At 37.9% G+C, this 20704-nt stretch overlaps 1 protein-coding gene across 2 annotated transcripts in view; it reads left to right on the forward strand.

The window, feature by feature from the left end:
- The first annotated feature begins 1326 nt into the window (after positions 1-1326).
- The window catches only part of CNTNAP4 (contactin associated protein family member 4), a 256737-nt gene continuing 237359 nt past the window's right edge, over positions 1327-20704 (forward strand). Inside the window, exon 1 of one of the 2 annotated variants that reach the window (XM_082438971.1) lies at positions 1327-1644. In XM_082438971.1, the coding sequence (XP_082295097.1) occupies positions 1560-1644 (85 nt within the window). In that variant the 5' untranslated portion in view covers positions 1327-1559. The remainder of the gene's footprint in view (positions 1645-20704) is intronic. The other variant, XM_082438970.1, reaches the window with a different exon arrangement.

The raw sequence follows: 20704 nt of genomic DNA on the forward strand, positions 1-20704 counted from the left end.
ATGATCTCCTCAAATCATTTAAATTCCCTGTTCTTCTTTTCTCATCTGCAAAATAGGGAAATTAAAAATATCTATTCTGCTTTGTTTGTAGGCAAGAGCTAGCTCTTATGGTGAATGCTTCTGTCATTTCCCCCTTATTTCATTCATTCTATAGCAAGGTTGCTGCTGCTGAATGCTTATGTTTCTTCTAACTTGTTATCACCAAGAAGTGCTTGAGACCCTCAGTGTTCCTATTGTTATAAAATTTAGCACATTCTAAGTTAAATATCTTGACATTTATTTTGAAGAGCTGATTTATCCTTCTATGACACCATGTTATACACTTATCACTATGTGATACTGGCTCCATTATTTAAATATTTTAATATTCTATTCAAGAACTGGCAGTATCCATGGATCAGCCATTTGAAGAGTAATTTTTCTGTAGCTGGTGATCTTCTGAATTCAACTTCACTCCTCTCTCCTTTAGGCCATTTGAATTACATCTTTATATTGTTTAGGAGGTTTGGTGTGAGTGTGTGTGTGAGTGTGTGTGTGTGTGTGTGTGTGTGTGTGTTTTGGGGGGGGTTCCCTTTCTTCACTATCCCATCAATTTTATTTTTGGGCCTTTTGGGAATTATTATTAAAGAATTTGATTGTAGAATGCCACTGTGTATTCACAGTCTGAAGCATTCATCAAAATAGATCTATCCAAAGCATTCAGTTTGTGGATTTGTACTCCTGATGCACTAAAATAAGAAATGTTAATTTCTTGCAGACTATTACTAGATGATTTTAAATATCTGCCAAACAGGAATGTCTGTTTCCTTGTGAGGCATTTCCATAATAAAATCCTGGCACCATAGCTGAAGAGGATAATTTTATATAAACAGAGAAAAACAACAGCAAGTATTTTCCCCAAGGACAGTTTTAGCTACAATTTACCAATGCTGCTTAGTTATTTCTGTCTCATTTTATGCTTTTGTTTTGAAACAAAACACAATTTTACCTGGATGCACTCCCGGATAATCAGGAATTAGCTCAGTATGTTGACTGGCTCTGCTGAAGGCAAGACCTCCAGAAAATCAGGAGGCTCCACCGCCTCGCCCCTCCCACAACGGACGTCTCCAGAGGGGAGAAAAGGGTTAAGGATTATTGAAGAATAGAGGAGAGGGGAGGGAGCCCCGAGGAGGCCCAGGAGCGGCAGGCCTCGCCTCCAAGTGCAGCTTTCATCAGCAGCGCAGCACACGGCGGAGCTCTGAGCGCTGCTGTGAATTTGGAGGAGGGACGCTGCTGCTGCCAATTTCTGGGACCACGGCTGCGAGGAGTGGGCGTGGCCTCGGCAGTGTGGATGCTCGTTCGGAAAGATGCTGAGCGCTTTTCAGTGAGCAGTCAGGGCTGTGGTGTGTGTGTTTGTGTGTGTGAGAGAGAGAGAGAGGGAAGGAAGAGGAGGAGGAAGAGAGACCAAGAGACCCAGAGGTGCTGAAAATCCAGACAGAGCTGGGAGAGAGACTGAGAGCAGGACTGGAGCTCTCGGAGAGCCACTCAAGATCTTTTGGGAGAGTCCAATAAATGTGAACATGGGGTCTGTCACCGGAGCTGTTCTCAAGACGCTACTTCTGTTATCTACTCCAAACTGGAACAGGGTTTTAGCTGGGAATTCCCGTAAGTATACAGCAAATGATTTAAAACTTGAAGGGGGCCTGTCTGCAAAACTTTAATTCTGTTGTTGTTTATGATTATTATTTGCAGCTGGAATTGCTGCAAAGCATATTGCTATAAATGAAGCATCACTTAAAATCTTGCAAATACGACTGGGTTTACACATGTCTTTCCTCTTGGTCTGGTCAGAATATGCAAAGTATCATTTCTCTTTTTGTCTATGAGCAGAATCTTGTCCTCTTGTCTTTCTGTATTCATTGAGAACACTCAAGTTCTAGTAAAACATTAAATCGTCATCTTAATCACGGAATAGCCTGTGAATGTCTTCGTTTCTTCCCTTTTTTAGGTTTACTGAATTTTATTGGAATTATGTCTAACAGGAAAACAACTGGCAGACTTTACATTATGCTACATTAGCTTAGATTTCTGAAGTTTGCAATTTGGCAGACTGATAGCTGGCTGCATCTTTAAAATGATGCCAGGATAATAACTGAAATGTACTGCAGAATTCAGGGGCAGAATTGGTAGAGGTGAACCTCAATATTAGGCATTGTGCCCTCACGGCCACCGGAATGAGACTTGAAGACTACTGAAAGAGGGGGCTTGATTCCTACATCTTGCTTAAAGAAATACATTCAGGTGCTTTTTTAAAAAGTATTATTCTTGAATTTTTAACTTTATAAATTTGTGATTGAATATTCTGATTCTGAGTTAATGGTCCCAGGGAAGATTTATTAAGACCTTATTTCTAATTTAAGTGTCATCCAAAATAATTTGACAGAGGCCCCTTCATCCACTTTTTATTAGAGATAAGGAAAAGTTTTAAAAGTTACATTTGGCCTAAAATCTCTAAACGGGAGAATTTCCCCCTCCCTGATGAATGATCAACAAGCTCGGCAAATACAACTTTTTCTCTCTTTCTTGGACTTTAAAGGAAAAGCTCATCTGCTTTTCAAGAAAGGGCTATGAGGCCTGATCAGGAATTTATGTCACTACTGTTCAAGCAGGTTTAGGTTTGGGGGACACAAATAAGCCAGTAACCAGGCATTTGCTATGGCACATCGCTTAAGTGCACTAAAGCACTCTGATGTGGGAAGAACATTATAAATGACCTTACTGGCCCAAGCCAAATGCTCATTTACATTGAATGGCCACTGTGATTCCGTGCTTCCATTCAGTATTAGCTCACTTAATGGTGTGGTATATCTATCACTCTGAAAGAAGAGAACTTCACTCGGATGCTGCACTGTGTTTTAGCTTCTGTTTTAATTTGGGGGTGTAAGAATCCCATGAGTCAATAAAATGTGCATATTTTCACCTAATCAAGATCTTGGAATGCTGTAATAGTAGCATTTGACCAACACTACAACAAACAAACAGTAACAACACAGACCCCCCCCCCCCCACACACACACAGAGAAAGTTTTGTAGAAAACGCATAAGTAATTCATCGTCCAACTACCGAAGTTCAACAAAAAAGGAAGCGCTAGAGGTCACTCTTACAATGTAAAGCACATCATTTGAAGCATCCTTCCCTTAAGAAAAGCAGAGCTTAAGTCTGGCCTAGAGGCAGTCTTGTCTTTCCAATACGCTGACTGTTTGAGTTTATCATTGATTAATGTGACTGACTGGGCTATTAGTTGTTTACATTTGTTTATTTTCTTGAAGTCCAGTAAAAGGCAGATCGACATTCAATAGCTTCTTTGTAATATATCTTCTTCAAAGGAAAGTTGAGCTGCTGAGAAGATCTGAGGAGAGCAGAATATTCATGGGTGCTGAGCTCTGGCTGGGCCTCTCCTGACACTTAAAATTTCAATCCTGATTCTGTATTCTTTCAGCCTTGGTTTATTCTTCAGGAAGTAGTTTAATGCTCTTTTAAACATTTGATTAAAGAACCTATAGCATTTTAAATTATTAGGAACATTTAAGTATTAAAGTTGGAATTCTTGGTTACCATATGTTTTAAGAGTTGACTGTTCTTAAAGTGTCATAAATGCAGTTAAATGACTTCAGATAATTAAAGGTGCATTTAGTAATTTCTTGTTACTATCACATTGACAGTATGATTTGCAGCAGTAGATATAAAAGAAAAAATTCATTTCCCAAGTTTTATTTCATTAGTATTTTGTGGGGGGGGGGGGAAAGAAAGCAAGGTACTTATTACCAAGTCATGGTACTCCATGTGTTGTATCTTTTTTGGAGGAACAAGTCTATATGTTTACCAGCAAGGTTGTAATTCAGCGTAGTGACAAGTGACCATCAACCAACATAAGTGTTTTTAAAGTATTATAATAGCTCCAGTAATTCTTTTGGACAAGACTTTATATTAAAACATGAATCAATCTTGAACACCAATATTAAAGTCAGGGAGAACTGAATAAAAATAAAGGAAATTAAAGGTCAGTCTCTCGGGTGAATACAAAGACATTTTCCCTCTATCTATTTACAGCTGATTCACCAGGAGCAAATCTGCTATCCACTGAGTCGGCCCAAGACTGCCCAAGGCCGCCAGTATGAAAGCTTTCATGGGACAGGACTCTGTACACCAGGGACAGCTCAGGGATTAGGTACACTTTAATTTGAATGTTAGTTGATCTAATTAATCAACAGGGTAACTTACATTAGAAGGTTTCTGTGCAAACACACACACACATACATGTTCATGTGTATCTATGTGTGTGTGTGTGTGAACATATGTATATATTTATATAAAGATGCATAAACCACTAGATGCATGTGCTTATACATCTTCGGTGACTGCTGACTCCTCTTCTGACTAAAGATGGAAAACGTTGAATGGACCACATTCTTTGGCTATTAGCACCCTACCTGACATTTCAAAAGCATTGAACCAGCCCCAGGTCTTTCCTCCTTGTTCTGGTCAAGGTGTTATTATATTGAAGGGTTCCTTCTGTGAAAGTTTAGAGACAGATCCTCCTAGTAGGGCTGCTCTTTGATAAGCTGCACAGGCTGTTGTTGGTTTCTTCACTTGCTAGTAAGATACATGCACTGAAAAGGGAGTCATCTCTTTATTTTGTTAAATTATTTTTTAAAAAATATTTGTTTTCATTTATTTATTTATTTTGGTTGCACTGGGGCTTAGCTGCGGCTGGTGGGCTCCTTAGTGTTGGCTCACCGGCTCCTTAGTTGTGGCATGTGAACTCTTAGCTGCGGCAGGCATGTGGCATCTAGTTCCCTGACCAGGGCTCGAATCTGGGCTCCCTGCCTTGGGAGCGTGGAGTCTTAACCACTGTGCCACCAGGGAAGTCCCTTTATTTTTAAATTGCTCTTATGAACCCACAGTTTCCTTCTGAGCATTAAGACGTTGTTGGGGGAGGGGTGGACACTGTAAAAGAAGAAAAGGTGTAAGTCGTAAGGCAGCTAAGAGTTTTGCTTTTATTTTTACTCTTGCAGATCATGTGATGGAAGCTCTCTGGCTTCAGGTATTCTGAGAATATTTAATGCTTAACAAGTAGCTTATGAATGACACAATTAGAAGTTAATTTCTCACTGTGTGCTTTCTTTTCCATAATTGGAATAAAGGCTGTATGATATCTACCCTGAAAGAAGCACTAAAGAATATGTTAAAATTAACAAAAGATGAAGGTAATGACTTGAGTAGATGATTGTTCTTGTGGGCTCTGGGATGCCACCTAAATGCTACTGGACAGATTCTCAAATTGTTCAAATTCAGCCTTGTACCTCTTTCTAGAAACTTTCTTCTTTTCCTCCTCCTTCCCACCCAAATTCTTTTCCATAGCAAAAAATTACTAGTATAAACAGTAAAGTACTGATAAAATACAATTATGAGTTGCAATACATAAGTAGCTGACCTCTGGATATAAAGGTGAGCCTGAACTTTGACTCACTTTTCTAACAGCAATACTGATTTGTTTTCATCAATCTGATGCATTCTCTCCTTTCCTGGTAGTATACATCCCAAATCATTTCTGATAAGGGCAGCCTCCAGCTATGGAGATAACACAGCTCATAGCCAACAAGGAATCGAACACATGACTTCCACGTGATACCTAGTGCTTAACCTAAGTAAAAAACATTTTTATGTCTTCTAAAATTAATGTCAGAATTTGTATCATACGTAAACAATTCCTTTATGGAAGCCAATCTCTGTATCAAGATTGAATTAATTTACCTTTTCAGTGAAAACAAATTAAAAGAATTATATAATGTCACTTGTAAGATAATGTAATATTTAATTCAGAGGTTGGTAAAATATGGCCCATGGGTCAGATCTAGCCCACTGCCTGTTTTGTGTAGTAGCCTGTGAGCTAAGAATGGTTTTTACATTTTTTTCAAATTTTTTAAAATTAATTTTTATTGGTGTATAGTTGATTTACTGCATTTTGAAATGTTTGAAAAAAATTAAATGAAGAATTCTCTGTGGCATAAAACAATTATATGAAATTCAAATCTTAATTGTTCATTCTTCTCATTAGTAGACCTGTATGGCAAAAACTTATACTCAATTATTATTATATTTTTAATTTTATCAATAAAATTATCTTAAAATTGATTTCCCTCTCGTTATACAAGGACCTAAATAACATTCTTTACTCTCTAGCTCTTCATAGAAAAAGTTCATTGACCCTTGACTTAAATAAGACACAATATAATATAATGATGTGACCTGGATAGTGGATAAATTATATACTGCTATGATAAAATTTAGTCTTTATTTAGTACGCAAATACATTCCTGAAGAATTGAAGTGCTGAAGGTAATGCTACAATTGCCAGGAGCTATAACAGAAGAAGCCTTCATTAGCATCTTCTTCATATGTGTCTTCTTAAAGACATTATTCTTCAGAAATCTTGTTATTTCCATGGGTATGAATTATTTATAACTATTTGCAAAGTTTCAGCAGTTTTGGCTGCTAAAGAGACACTTTCAATCTCAAGTAATCCCCTTAGTATAAGAAGTTCAATAAAGTGTATAAGTAATTGCAGCTTAGATATTTTGAATGAAAATTCTGTTGTTATTTTATACTTTCATTAGTGTAAATTATTCGACTCCATACTAATAAGGAACATGCATTTGAAATCACTGATTGTATGAAGTAAATCATCTTACTGGAAGAATGTCCTTGTCCCTATGACTTTTACAGTAGCAGCTTCCTAAAAATTCTGAAATTGGCAAACTTTCTAGAATAAATTGAAAAATAGATTTTCATTTAAGCACTGCCCACTGAGAATTCATAATAATTAAGCAGGTGCCTTTTACCTACTCATGCCAAGATAATTAATTTTTATGTAAATGCCTTGTCCATTTGGAATTGTATTTAATTTTCATTTCCAAGAACTGATGAGTGGCCTCATTTTATTTACATTACACTGTTTACTACAGTGTTTTTTTTTAAAGTTTAAGTTAAAAAATATGATACGGTATAATATTTTAAAAATTCTTTTCCTTGAAATTTCACTGTAGCATTTTTTCCCGCAAATGAATGGCCATATGTTAAAATGATTTATTTTTCATAATACTGTTTACAATGGTGCAGAACTAATGAAGATTTCTGTCTTATCAAAAGACCAATTTCCAGATCAAAGACAGCCTAGGACCGTCTCATATAGCTTACTTAATGTGACTTATTCTGGGTGTGGACGAGAATGATGATGGGATTCATGACTCTCTGTGGTAAATAGATGATAAAGGATAGTGACACTCGCATTACATGGTTCTGAACTTTTTTACAATAGAATACCAGTCTTGCTTTGCAAACACCGCTTTTTCACAATTTGATACTGTATTTAGAATCTGAATCTCCTTTACCACAGATAAATCGTATTGGGGCCTTAATGTTGTCAACTTACGAATCATATCACTGATTACTCAGGTTATTTATGAAGTCCTTCTCTGTCCTTTTAAAAAAATCTTTTCCTTTCCTCTGTTGTGACTGAAAGTTTACAGAATGACCCAGCCCCTGAAAACAGTAGGAAGAATAATAAGAATTTATCCAGCATTGTTACATAAATCCCAGATATGTGTATTCAGATTTGTAGGTGACTGTTTCTGGTGAAATATTAAATAATGCAGAGTTTGATTTTTTTTAAGTGGCCTGCTGTTTCCATTATTGCTTAGCTTAATTATGTTTTCATTTTTATCGATTCAGAAATCTTGGCCTCAGTAACTTGTTTAGTATTTATTTAGAATTATTGCAGTTTTTCAAGTTAACTGTATGGTAAGGAAGGACGGACCCATCACAGAATATGTGCTTAAAATAGGGGATGTTTCACGGATGAACCATGATCATGAGGTGAACGGAGCTGTGTTCTTGGTGGTGGTGGGTGAATTCTCATAGAATATATGGATTGTTGTTTTAATGGGTATTTCAGGTGGGAACTTTTAGAAACACTCTTTAACAAACAGACCTTTAAAAACATGTCTTGAATTGTAGCATCACATGCTAAGGTCAGTTTGATTTGGGTCCCTATAAAAAGGAAAATCTCAGAAAGAGAAATAAATGCCCTAAACTAAATGCAGACCAAAAATTATGGAGCTTTAGAAGAACTTGTGTTTATCACTGGAAGTCCTTAAAGGAAGAATGAACTCATCAAAAAGCCTCAATTAACTGAATATACTTAAATGAATAATTCACCCACATTATTAATATTGTAATTTGAAGTCTTTGAGTTTTTTTTTTTAAGTTTAAAATTTCTTGAGAAATAATGGATAGTTTACCCATAAGACTAAGTTACAATAAATGCATTTCTAAATAACCGAGATGTCATTGACCATTGGATTATCTTCTTAGTTACTTTTTGGGAGAAACTTTGATGTCTGAGATTCCAGCATTTGAATTTTTTCAAGGAGTTCTAAGACTGTTGTTGTCTGGCTGTGTGCTTCAGTTAGGCATGTATGTATACATATGTTTATTTATTTGACTTCTAGAACTATCATTCCTTGTTTATAATCTATGAATTTAGACCTTCCACGGTGCTGATCACTCCAGGGTCTTGGTGACTCTGTGTTGGTAAACACCATATCTGATATGCTACTAGCACAAGTAAAGATATTTTTGTTTCCCAATTGACTTTCAGAGGATAAACTTTTTGCAAGCATGTCTTTTGCCAAGGTATTCACATACATGGTACCTGAAACTACGGTATTACTTACTGGTAAAGAATGTACATGCAAAATACATTACAAATTGTCATTATTACTTCAGTTCTTCTGAGGTGAGTTGGTATTTGGAAGAGGAAGAGTATGTGCTTCATTTTTTTTTTCTCCCAGTGCATTTTCGTCATGGTTCACGGAAAAGTGGTACTCTGGTCATAAAACCAGAGAAATAGCATAACAGGAGGTAAAAATGAGCCCGTTTATGTTACAGTTAATGAGTCATTCCAATGTAATAATTGGAAAAGTGAGTGCAGCCTAAAAACATTTGACATTTTAAGTAGTATAAAATTAGTAACTATAAAATTTTTTTATGCTATAAGTATTTAATAGAACAGTGAAGAAATTTACCTCTAAGGTTTTTAAATCACAAAGGAAAAAAAGGGTGTGATATGTATCAGTTGTCCTACAGCTCTAATTACTTTTTTTACTGAGTACTTCTTTTTACTTGGCAGTGCTCTAGAATAAGATGTTATGTGTTTCTAAATTATAAAAAACATATTTGTTTCTGTAACCATTTTTTTTCCCTCACTGAAAAATATGATACTTACAAGTGAGGTCACAGGTCGATATTAGTTTAGAAACAGCATGTGAATATATAAATTCAACTGCTTTCCTAAATTACATTTATCGTATAGTTTTAAGACAAACTACAACCTGTAATTGTGTTAATTCAGACTTACTCTGAAGTTATAACCTACAGAGAGATTTTTAAAAAAAATATTTATTTATTTATTTGCTCACGCCGGGTCTTGGTTGTGGCAGGCAGGCTCCTTAGTTGTGGCACTTGGGCTCCTTAGTTGTGGCACATGAACTCTTATTTGAGGCATGCATGTGGGATCTAGTTCCCTGGCCAGGGATCGAACCTGGGCCCCCTGAACTGGCGTGGAGTCTTGACCACTGCGCCACCAGGGAAGTCCCGAGAGATATTTTTTGAATGTCCATTGAAGGGCATTGATAAACTCTCCTAGGAATTTGTTGCAAGCCTTGGAGTTGGGAGATGCTTGGATGGCAATGAACAGACTTTTGACCCTGTGGCCCATAGCTGAGAACCCCGCATTTTCCTGTTAATGTAAACAAATTACCTTTGTGTATCAGACCCAAAAGAGAGATTTTTGAGAAAATTTGAGAAAGTTCAGTTTCTCTCTGGGCTAACAGCTTTGTTCTAAAAGATTGAGTATGTATTTAGATCTTCAAGACTTGTCTTTAGTTTTCAAAGATATTGACATGTGTTTGTCTTTTAAGATATGTTCATCAGTAGATAAGCAAACAGAAGAAGGGAACTAAATGCAAAGTGGTCTGTGAGCGAAATGAATTGCTGAGAGGAAATTGTCAGTGTGTGTGTGTGTGTGTGTGTGTGTGCGCGCGTGAGCGTGCATGCATATGTTGGAAGATATTGTGGATAGGGACTGGGAAACAGGCCATGTCGGCAGAGAAATGGAAGACAATCCCCTAGGTGGCACATTTTCAATTAAGTATTGTTGGGATACATAATAAGATTTTTATTTTATTGCTACTATACCAGAATAGTCTCCTGTATAGTTTTAAAACAGTATGTGGGATTAAAAATAGCAAGAGGGCTTTCTGGATCCAGTTTAAACTCATCCCAAGCAGAGGGACAGTGTTGCCCTTTTCTGATCCCAAAGTGCTTTATTTTCTAGGCAAAGGCCATGAAGACCTCAGGATCCCCAGTTAACTCAACTTCTAGTCAGTCTCAGGGTGCTAGTCTTTCTGAATATGGCAACAAAGGCAGAAAATGGCAGGAGAGGTTTTGACTTAAAAGCCACTAGATAAATTGAAACATAATTTAACTCTTGAAGACAATGTGGTGAAGTGATACTGCTACCAGGAGAAGGGCGTTCTAAACAAAGTTTTGCATTTTTCACATCCATTCACTTTTATTTCTCAACTTTGGCTTATTTTGAACAAAAAGAAACTATCTCCAAGGCAGAAAGCTGCATGAATGCTTAGCAATCCTCATAATTAAGGATTTATAATACATATTTACATTTGCCATGTTTTAGGTGTTTAGGACTTAATTAAAAGAACATTGCTAAAATAAAAGCAATTCTATCTAAAGTGGTGGTGAGGGAATTCTGTACAAGGTTATAAAGCTGCTCAATTAGGCTCTTTTGTTCCATTGTGAGTATGATTTCTGTGCTTATTTGAACTGTTGTACTTTAACATGAGCCTGTATTATAATACTGTTAAGAAAACATCATGCGCCTTGTAAAATGTCATAACACAACTTTAAGTATCGTAAGATGTGTAGTCCTTCCTAAAACACACAAAAGAGAGAAAATTCGGGAAAAGAACTAGCATACATGTAAGAAAGCAAGGAGCAAACACTGAAGATAACTTTTGGCTTCTTAAATTCATAGCAACCTATAGGATCTAATCCCAAAATGGAATATGATAAAATATTTCATAGTCAAATGTCTACTACAGAAATAGAAAAAGGAGGCTACCAAAAATATGATGTAGAATTTTGGGTACTAAGAATAAAATCATGATCACAATAATTTTCTATGCTTGATGCATAAAACTGAGTCGTTTGCTGGTGTGGCCTTGTAAATGATCATATTCATCTCTTAAAAGCCTTGATATGTGCTTGCCTTGTCTCTCTCTCTCTCTCCCCCCCCTTTCTCTCTCTCTCCCTCTTTCTCTCTCTCTATTATATATATATATATATATATATATATATATATATATATATAAATCGCAACATGAAACAGATTAGTATGAGAAGAATGTATGTAGTATCATTAATCACTGACACATTCTCTAGAGAAGATGCCAGCAGCGCCCTCTTTTTCTGAGTTAGCAAAACTGAGCCTTCCGTGATCACTTTCCTGGATGTGAGGCTGATCTGGCTGTGGCATCTGTCATCTCTGCGATTGCCAGGGTTGATTTGGCTGAGAGACCTGCGAGGCAGCTGTCCCCTTCCTCCCTCACTACTTCCTGTGACTCATGCAGTATTTTTAAATACTACACATATATCATATTTTTAGGTGTCTGCCATAATGAATTGATGTTTTTAATTAATGTTTAAGGTTTTTATCAAAATGAAAGCGAATCTTGTCTCAGCTGTATTTCATTGTTAGGTGTATCTTAAGTCCAAACTTATTAGCGTAGCAAACAAATATCTTCCTCCTCTGAATTTGCTTATCTTTCCCCTTTTGTCTGTCTTAATTGCTTTCTCTCCCTCACAATCCTGCCCCCCTGCAAGTGTCCTCTAGCCTCTGTCACCTGGTCTTTACAGCTGCTGTTCCCTTTGCCTAATTGCCCTCAATCACTCCCTCTAAATCCTCCTGGAAAACTTCTACTGAAAGCAAGCCTCACCTCCTTCCTCTGTGGAGTCTTGCCTGATCAAACTACCTCACCTCTCTTCATTCTTCTAACAGAAATTCAGTAGAACCTTGAGCTTTCGCCTATTCCTGATCATAGAGTATCAAATCTGATTTTTTAGAAAATATGTCTCCCTTTCTCTCTCTGCTTCCTTTTTTATTTACAGCAAATGTCATTTGATAGGCCACTATATCAGGTCATTTTTTAAATATAAATTTATTTATTTATTTTTGGCTGTGTTGCGTCTTCGTTGCTGCGCGCGGGCTTTCTCTAGTTGTGGCTAGTGGGGTCTACTCTTCGTTGCAGTGCACGGGCTTCTCATCGCAGTGGCTTCTCTTTGTTGCAGCACATGGGCTCTAGGTGCATGGGCTCTAGGCGCATGGGCTTCAGTAGTCGTGGCTCGCGGGTTCAGTAGTTGTGTCTCTCGGGGTCTAGAGCGCAGGCTCAGTAGTTGTGGCGCATGGGCTTAGTTGCTCCCCGGCATGTGGGATCTTCCGGCACCAGGGATCGAACCCATGTCCCCCATGTTGGCAGGCGGATTCTTAGCCACTGAGCCACCAGGGAAGCCCCTATCAGGTCATTTTTGGATTGAGGATGTTCAATGGACAGGCAAACCAAAAATACATCATAAGCATAAACTTGGAACAGCATTTTTCCTCTTGCAGGCCATCAGTGTGCCTCCTCATTTCTGTAGGGCCTCCCAGGTCATCACCTTCAATTTGGAAAGTTGGACCACAAAGTTCTTGCCACATTTCAAGAAGAAATTTTCAACTCCTTCAGCTATCTTGCACTTCAATTCCTTTATTTTACATTTTCCCATTTGAAGATTTTTCTCCTTTATGGAGGGTAGAAGAAAAATAAAATCAGTTTTCTCTTTTTTTCTTTTCATCATTAACTTTATAAAGAGTGTACCTGCAGCTTCTTTGGTCTTCTTTTGTCTATAAATATATGCAAAACGTTTTTCATTGCCTTTAGTAATTTTGACAAACATTAATGAGTTCTGAACTTGTATATTCCTCTTTTAATTGCACACATTTTTAAAGATTATTTTCTTGTAAAATGTCATCATTTTTTAAAGATTCCTCTCATGTTTATTCCTCCTCATGGTAAACATTTGGGACTTTCATTGCTATTATTTTATAGTTCATAGCTTTCCACACATGACGTATGTTATCATTAATATTGACAAATATTCCTTTTGCACTGGGCTCTGTGGACTCTAAGGTGGTGGAGTGTACCTCACAGGCCTGGAGGGCAGACATTATTATCACTGTTTTACAAACTAGGAAACTGGACTTTAGGAGGTAGGAGGTATTTCCAAAGCCACTGAGTAAGGAAGGGTAACCTGGGACGGACTTGAACCCAACTTTCGTGATGCCAAAGGCATTGCTCTTTGAAATGGAATACACTCATCTTCTCCGTGAGCCTTTAAGATCACCTCCCCTGAGTATTAGAACCCACACTTGCCTGTTTTCAGGGTTCCCTCCCTGGTGTGATAAATTATAAGGTAATATGCCTGTTTTCTTCCAAGGATTCTGTCACTTGTATTTTATCAACAAGCTCTTCCTTACGAGTTGAAGTAAAGTATCAAACATCACCCAGTGTATATATAAGTGTAAATTTTTCTCCTCTGAGTTCCACCGACAACCCCCTACCCTTGCTCACTGATACCCAAGGACCTATGCATTCTGTCTAAATTCCTTCTTTGAGTCGATAGTTCCAGGAACAGGTTCCAAGGGGCTGGAACAGCTCAAATCACAAAGAAAACCCAGCTCCTTTCTGCAAGATTGCAACAGTGCCTGACCAAGGCACTCTGCAATTTTGTTTCTTGCCTCTGTGAAACCACTCTCCTTCCCCATGTTCAGGGATACGCTCCCTTTGGGTGCTGTATTAGTCTGCTAGGGTTGTCATAACAAAATGGCACAGACTAGGTGGCTTAAACAACAGAAGTTTATTTTCTCAAAGTTCTAGAGGCTGGAAATGAAAGATGAAGGTGCCAGCTGGGTTGATACCTGGTGACACCTCGCTTCCTGGCTTGTAGATGGCCACCTTCTCACTGTGTCCTCGCATGGCCTTTCCTCTGTGTGTGATCAGTCAGAAAGGGAGCTCTCTGGTGTGTCTCTTCCTCTTCTTATAAGGCCACCAGCCCTCTTCCATTAGGGCCCCACCCTTATGCTCTCATTCAACCTTAATTACCTCCTGAAAGGCCCTGTCTCCAAACGCAGTCCCATGGTGGGTTAAGATTTCAGTGTATGAATTTGGGGGAGGGGTGGGGTGGTGTCCATAGTAAGTGCTCTCCCTGTTTCAACTGCCTGAGTAAAACGTATCTTCTCTTGGTATTTGAGACAGATATTGCTCTGACCTACTGAAACCTATCAAGTGAGTGAAGTCATCTTACAAGTTTTTTTAAGCTGTCTTCCGATGGACCCCGTCCTCAGTGGCGCTGCTGGGATCACGTGCAGTGCGCTCCTCCACTAACCCCCGACGCCTGGTTGCCGCAGGCGCTAGCACTCCCTGACCCTTCTCTCTTTCCTTTTATCTGGGCCTGGTGCTCTCTAACTGCCTCTGCCCGTGAGTTTCTGACATCCCGCTATCCCCCTCCAAATTCTTTTCTCCTTTATGTTACCGAGGTCCAGTTGTGTTGTGATTTGCTCCCTGTGTTTCTCACGTCCCCTTCCCAAAAGTTGATTTTGCAGTTTGTTTCCTCTGGCACTTTTCCACTTCTAATCTGTAAAACCCAGAGCACACAGATTCTCCCTTTATTCCCTGGGATGCTTTCTTTGTCAAGCCAAAACCAACCAAACACAACGTAGGCAAAACAAATGAACAATCATCATTCTAATAACTTCTTTAAATTCAATTTAAAATTTGTCTAATTTAAAATTTGTAGAATGCCCTCCTAGTATTGGGAACTGGGACAGATGTTCGCCATACATTGTTTCACTCAATCTTAATGTAGCATCTGTTCACACCAGTGTTTTCTCTTATGCATGCTTTTCCATCATCTCCAGTGCATTCCTCTTGTGGCTAAATATTCTTTGTCTTTTTAAATGGTTCTTCGTAACTTGTCAGGTGGATATGCTCTTATTTAAACATTAAGAACCAATTGGTTGTTCACTGATTTATTTTTAAAGTTTCTCAGTCTACCAGTGTCTGTTTCTAATATATGGCTATCTTAATATTCCTGTAATTCTCTAAGATCACAGGATCTTAAGCCATTTACACATGTCAGTGTCATGAAGTGTTCATTGTCTTTGCCCCACTTTAGTGAAAACCTAAATTTATTTTGGAAGGAGAAATTTAACACGATAACTGTCTACACCCGTCCCTTTCCTGCTCAAGAATTTATAACACTTAGAGATGGTTCTGTGTCTCTTCTGGTGGTATCATTTGTTCAAACATGAATCAGAAGTGGTGGGTAGAGATTGCCACACTTGACAGATCGCAGAAGCACATCTGTCACCCTCCAGGAAACCTGCTCGCTCATCCATTGGTCTTGTCAGTTACACACACAGCCGTCTCATCTCTACAGCCCTCAGCAGCATCACCAGTCATCCCTACCTGTGTGTCTCTCAGGAGCTTGGTGCCCATGGCCTCTGATGGGTGGCTGCAAGTGCAGGTTTTCAGTTGCAGCCATGAGCCTAGTGTCTTCTCCAGAAGGCATGAGTCACTGTTTATGGGAAGAACCTCTTAACTGCCATATCACACCTCCCTTGGTACTGATTTTGATTTCCTTCTGGCATCTTCCGGTTTTGTCTTCCTTCTAAAAAAAATGATAATTTCTTCCATCTTTTTGAGAAAAATTTCAACATCTCAACAAAACAGATTAGTATTCCTCCCTACTTTTACTCCCTCCTTAATCAGGAAAAGCAACCTATATATAATGAAGATCACAGTGAAAAAGAGAAACTTCAGATTTACAATTTTGATTGAGAACTCTGTTTCCACAGCTAAACCAGGACCAATACCCCTTGAGCCAGTCTCCCAGGGTGGATATGATTCTGTGAAATACCTGATATGCCTTTGAATGGTGTTCATTAATCCCAATCTCTTTCTGAAAAAGAAAAATATCAGAGACATTAAGAGGACTTTGGGTCTCACTCTTTCTTTGACTACTGACCCATATTCATCTAGCTCAGCTCTCTTTAATATTTCCTCGTTACTCTGCACAAGCAATACACTACACCTTAAAAATTTGCCCTATCAAAAAAATCAATGAGATCACCATTTCAGTATTATTATTTTTTAAATTTATTTATTTTATTTATTTATTTTTGGCTGCATTGGGTCTGCGTTGCTGCACGCGGGCTTTTTCTAGTTGTGGCGAGCGGGGGCTACTCTTTGTTGCAGTGTGCGGGTTTCTCCTTGCAGTGGCTTCTCTTGTTGCGGAGCACGGGCTCGAGGCGCGTGGGCTTCAGTAGTTGTGTCACGAGGGCTCAATAGTTTTGGCTCTTGGGCTCTAGAGCACAGGCTTAGTAGTTGTGGCGCACAGACTTAGTTGCTCCGTGGCATGTGGGATCTTCCCGGACCAGGGCTCGAACCTGTGTCCACTGCATTGGCAGGCGGATTCTTAACCACTGCACCACCAGGGAAGTCTTCAATATTATCTTTGATATAACAATATTCATGAGCTTTCTAGTTCTAGGTATAACAACATTGAATGCTTTCTAGTTTTCTTTCTACCTTCCCAATCACACAAGTAAAAAATATTAAGGGAAAATGATTTCCTAGGGCATTAATTAATTGGTTCTAAAATGAATTTCTTCTTACTTTGTACAATCCACTTTTTTTAGGTGGACTTCTGTGACTCTGCATTTAAGGCAACCTTTCACAAAGTATATCTTCACAGTTTTATGGGTATATGCTTGGAACTAATTGGATATTGTTGAAAATAAATGTACTTAATTTCACCTGCTAGTCAAATACGAGGTGAAATACCACAAGCAAATGGCTAATCCAAGAGTTGAAATTTATTGCATCTTCTCGAATGCGCTGTTTTTATTTTTTTTTTAATTAAAAGATACAACTGATGCCCAGAACTGAATATAGCATTTTTAGCAGAGTGGCTGGAACTGAAGGTTGTGATCAGTCTTTACTCTTTATGTTCAACAAGACTTTCTTTTTTTTTTTTTTAAATTAATTAATTAAATTTATTTAATACACATAGAGCTAATTCAAGTAATCTCCTTCTTCTCCAGCAAGAATTTCTTAAGCCTTACATTCTTCTAAAAATAAGAGATATAAAAAGAGTAAGTACCTATCTGTCTAACAGTTGCCATTGCAGGGCTTCTGCTTATTTTCTAAGTGAGCTTCCAGTGTGATGCACAGCAAAAGAAATATCAGAGTTACCCTGGAGTTTCTATATTTTGGAGGGTGAGTGTGGTAGGTAAAGAAATTATCCATCCATCTACTCAACCGCTAAAATGACACGTGAGTTTTTTTCCTAGTCAGGCTAGTGGGGTAAGATCATAAATCCCTGCCACTCAGGGACCCCAAACCATTTGGGAAAGACAGAAAGACATGCCTTAAAGTAATTCAAATGAAAAGCAGGCTGTGATATACACTTCACTTCAATCTAGATTCCTGATGTAATGCCATTCTGATTTATTTGGTAACCTATATGTTTCCTCTCATTTCCTTTAAAAATCAGTATATGACCAGTAATATTACTAGAGTTGATATAAGATGAGTTATTATATTTTTCACTGACTATTAGTTTGGAAATTTATCCCCATGAATTATACCGGGTGAATATGTTCCATATTAAATGAACCCTATAATTGCACTCATTGGGACTCTGGTTATTTTTCAGTTGGCACTGATGATTTAGAGAATTATACCTAAGAAAGAAAGAAGAAATACTAACTAAGAATATTATAAAAATTCATAGTGAAATAATGTTTACATTGCCTGGATGTATTTGGTTTCATACAAACAATTACTTTTCACTGGGTGGGGTGATTGTTCATTCAATCTATTAAAGTGTTCCTTACTCTTATAATTTTTGAGGCTTCTTGGGCTTTTACCTTACTCTGCTCATTTTATTCATTTATTCACTCAGCAAATATTTAGTAAGCCTCTACAGTGTGCTACCTATCATTACACATGTCCGCAGCATCAGTGGTTTTGAAATGTTACAATGGTCAGAATCGGTAACTTCTTGCTAACAATTGAGAATGGAAGTTTTGACTCCCAGATACATAAAGGCTTTTGAGATCATATTTTATGCCTAAGGTTTTGATTTTCTTACAAGAAAATGTACAGTACTATTCAGGGTGGTTAGTTCTATTACACGCAATGTGCTCAGTTGCTGTTTTGGCTAACTGTTAACTAGCCCACCCTGGGCTTAAAGCTCAACATTGCCACTTTCTAGTTCTGTAGAAAAGCACAGCACAGTGTGATCGCCATGATGAGAGAGAGGAATACAAGGCTTCTGGGCTGGTTATAGGCAGAACACCAGAGAAAGCTATTTCTTGGACAAATAGAAGAGCCAGGAGGGGGAAGTAGGGGGAAGCACATTCCAGTTCGAAGGAACCTCACAAAGAGTGGAGCATTGGAAGGCACTACAAGTCGTCCAGAAGGACGGGCTGAAAGTGAGGACTGGCGGCAGATAAAACTAAAGAAAGAGTCAGGAAGCATCCCAGCTCATGAGTCTTATATGTAAAGCAAAGACCTAAGTATCCCTAGAAAAATGGTACAGATGAGCCGGTTTGCAGGGCAGAATTTGAGACACAGATGTAGAGAACAGACATATGGACACCAAGGGGGGAAAACTGCGGTGGGGTGGGGATGGTGGTACGCTGAATTGGGCTATTGGGATTGACATGTATACACTGATGTGTATAAAATTGATGACTAATAAGAACCTGCAGTATAAAAAAGCAAACAAACAAACAAGACCTAAGTATTGATATTCTCTAGGGGATCATCTTATTGTTAGAAGTGTTATATGTACACATGTGTGACATAGATTTGTCTTTTGTAAAGGTAAAACTCTTGGCAATATGAAGGAAGGAATGATGAGGGAAGGGGAATAGGGTCTGTCTTGGGAACACAGAATCAGATATTTAGCGGGTGAATTAATTCCTGTAAGAAGTAATAAGAGCTATAAATTGAGACAGTGACAGTGGAGACAGACTTGTTCCGTGTGAACGTGTAAGACTGACAGAATGTCATGATTGATTGAATGTAGAGATACGTGAGATCGAGGAATAGTCAATTCCAGTTATTGGCTTTTACTTTTGCTTTATTATAACTGTGTTTATATTCCAAAAAGTGTAATATGCTTTTTGTATGTAGCTGCTTTCTGAATAAGGAATTTTAATTCATTTATATTTGTTTCCCTTTTTTTTTTCCATTCTCTTCCCCACTCTGTTTACAAAGGATCATATTTGAATTTTTTGAGATATAATGCGATATTTTACAAAGATCCATGCCATGGTGATATATTGAGTAAAACCTGTCTGAAATAAGGCTCACACAGAGTACTTTCTGGCATCGCATGTTGTTACATTTTAATGACATCTCTTATTTTTGGCAGGAACAGGAGTATAACCTGAATTGAAGGTTTTGTGGACTGTTCTTCCCCATCATTGATAACTATGTTTTCCTGTCTCCCACTCAAATATCTACCCCCACCCCACCCAGATGTCTTAGAAAGTAGAGATTCAATACTTGCTCCTTCTGACAAAAGGTTGAATTCCTTTAGTTGGGTTGTTTAAAGGCTTCAGGACAAATACAGTCTGGGTTGAAGTATCTGTCACTTGATGTGTAAAAAGAAGACCTAGACAAAATAGAAAAGCAAAAGTTGATTAAAATTTTACAACTTGCTCTTCAATGTAATTGAACAGACATTTACCAAGTGCCTTCCATGTTGAAGCATGTGCTAGAAAACAAGTATATAAAGATGTATAGACTCTGCTCTCAAAAATGGAAGAGAGAGAGAGAGAAGGAGAGAGGAGAGAGAGAAATGGTACTAATTGTACCATTTTTGAAAATGCCTCATAATTTCAAATCCACTTCTTTTGCTTTATCTAAGGATTCAGAAGCTATAGGTGAATGCTATTGGGTACTGACCATCTTTGATACCTCAGGCATTGAGAAGAGCTAAGGTAATTGCCCCTCTAGAGAGCTTTAATTCGCCAGTGTGTTTTACAGGGTTACACAATCTTGTGAGATTTAAAACTCTGTGGCAGGAAACATTTGAGGCTTACAGTTGCTCTCCAGTGGCAACTGTTACATTTTTAAAACATGCTCCTGGACACATCTAGCGCTGAAGAAAAACCCAGAAGGTTTTTACTCAACAAAGTTGTAAAGAAATAACCTTTTCTAATTTATAAGTGAACTCAGAGGATTTATGAAAAATAAGAAGAAAAGCTCTTTTTAAAAAAATATTTTAGTATTTTGAACACCAGAATTTCAAGTACAACAAAATCAGCAACTGGTCTTTAACAAGCTATTTAAATTGATGATAACCATTTAGCTAACTCATCTTGACCACTTAATATTTCAGCATTTGTAATACACTGTTATTTAATTTACATTTTGCTTAAAACCAGCAAACATACATTCAAAATTCTAT

Source organism: Balaenoptera physalus, assembly GCF_965194825.1.
Source record: "Balaenoptera physalus genome assembly, chromosome: 19".
NCBI classification, from domain to species: Eukaryota; Metazoa; Chordata; class Mammalia; order Artiodactyla; family Balaenopteridae; genus Balaenoptera; species Balaenoptera physalus.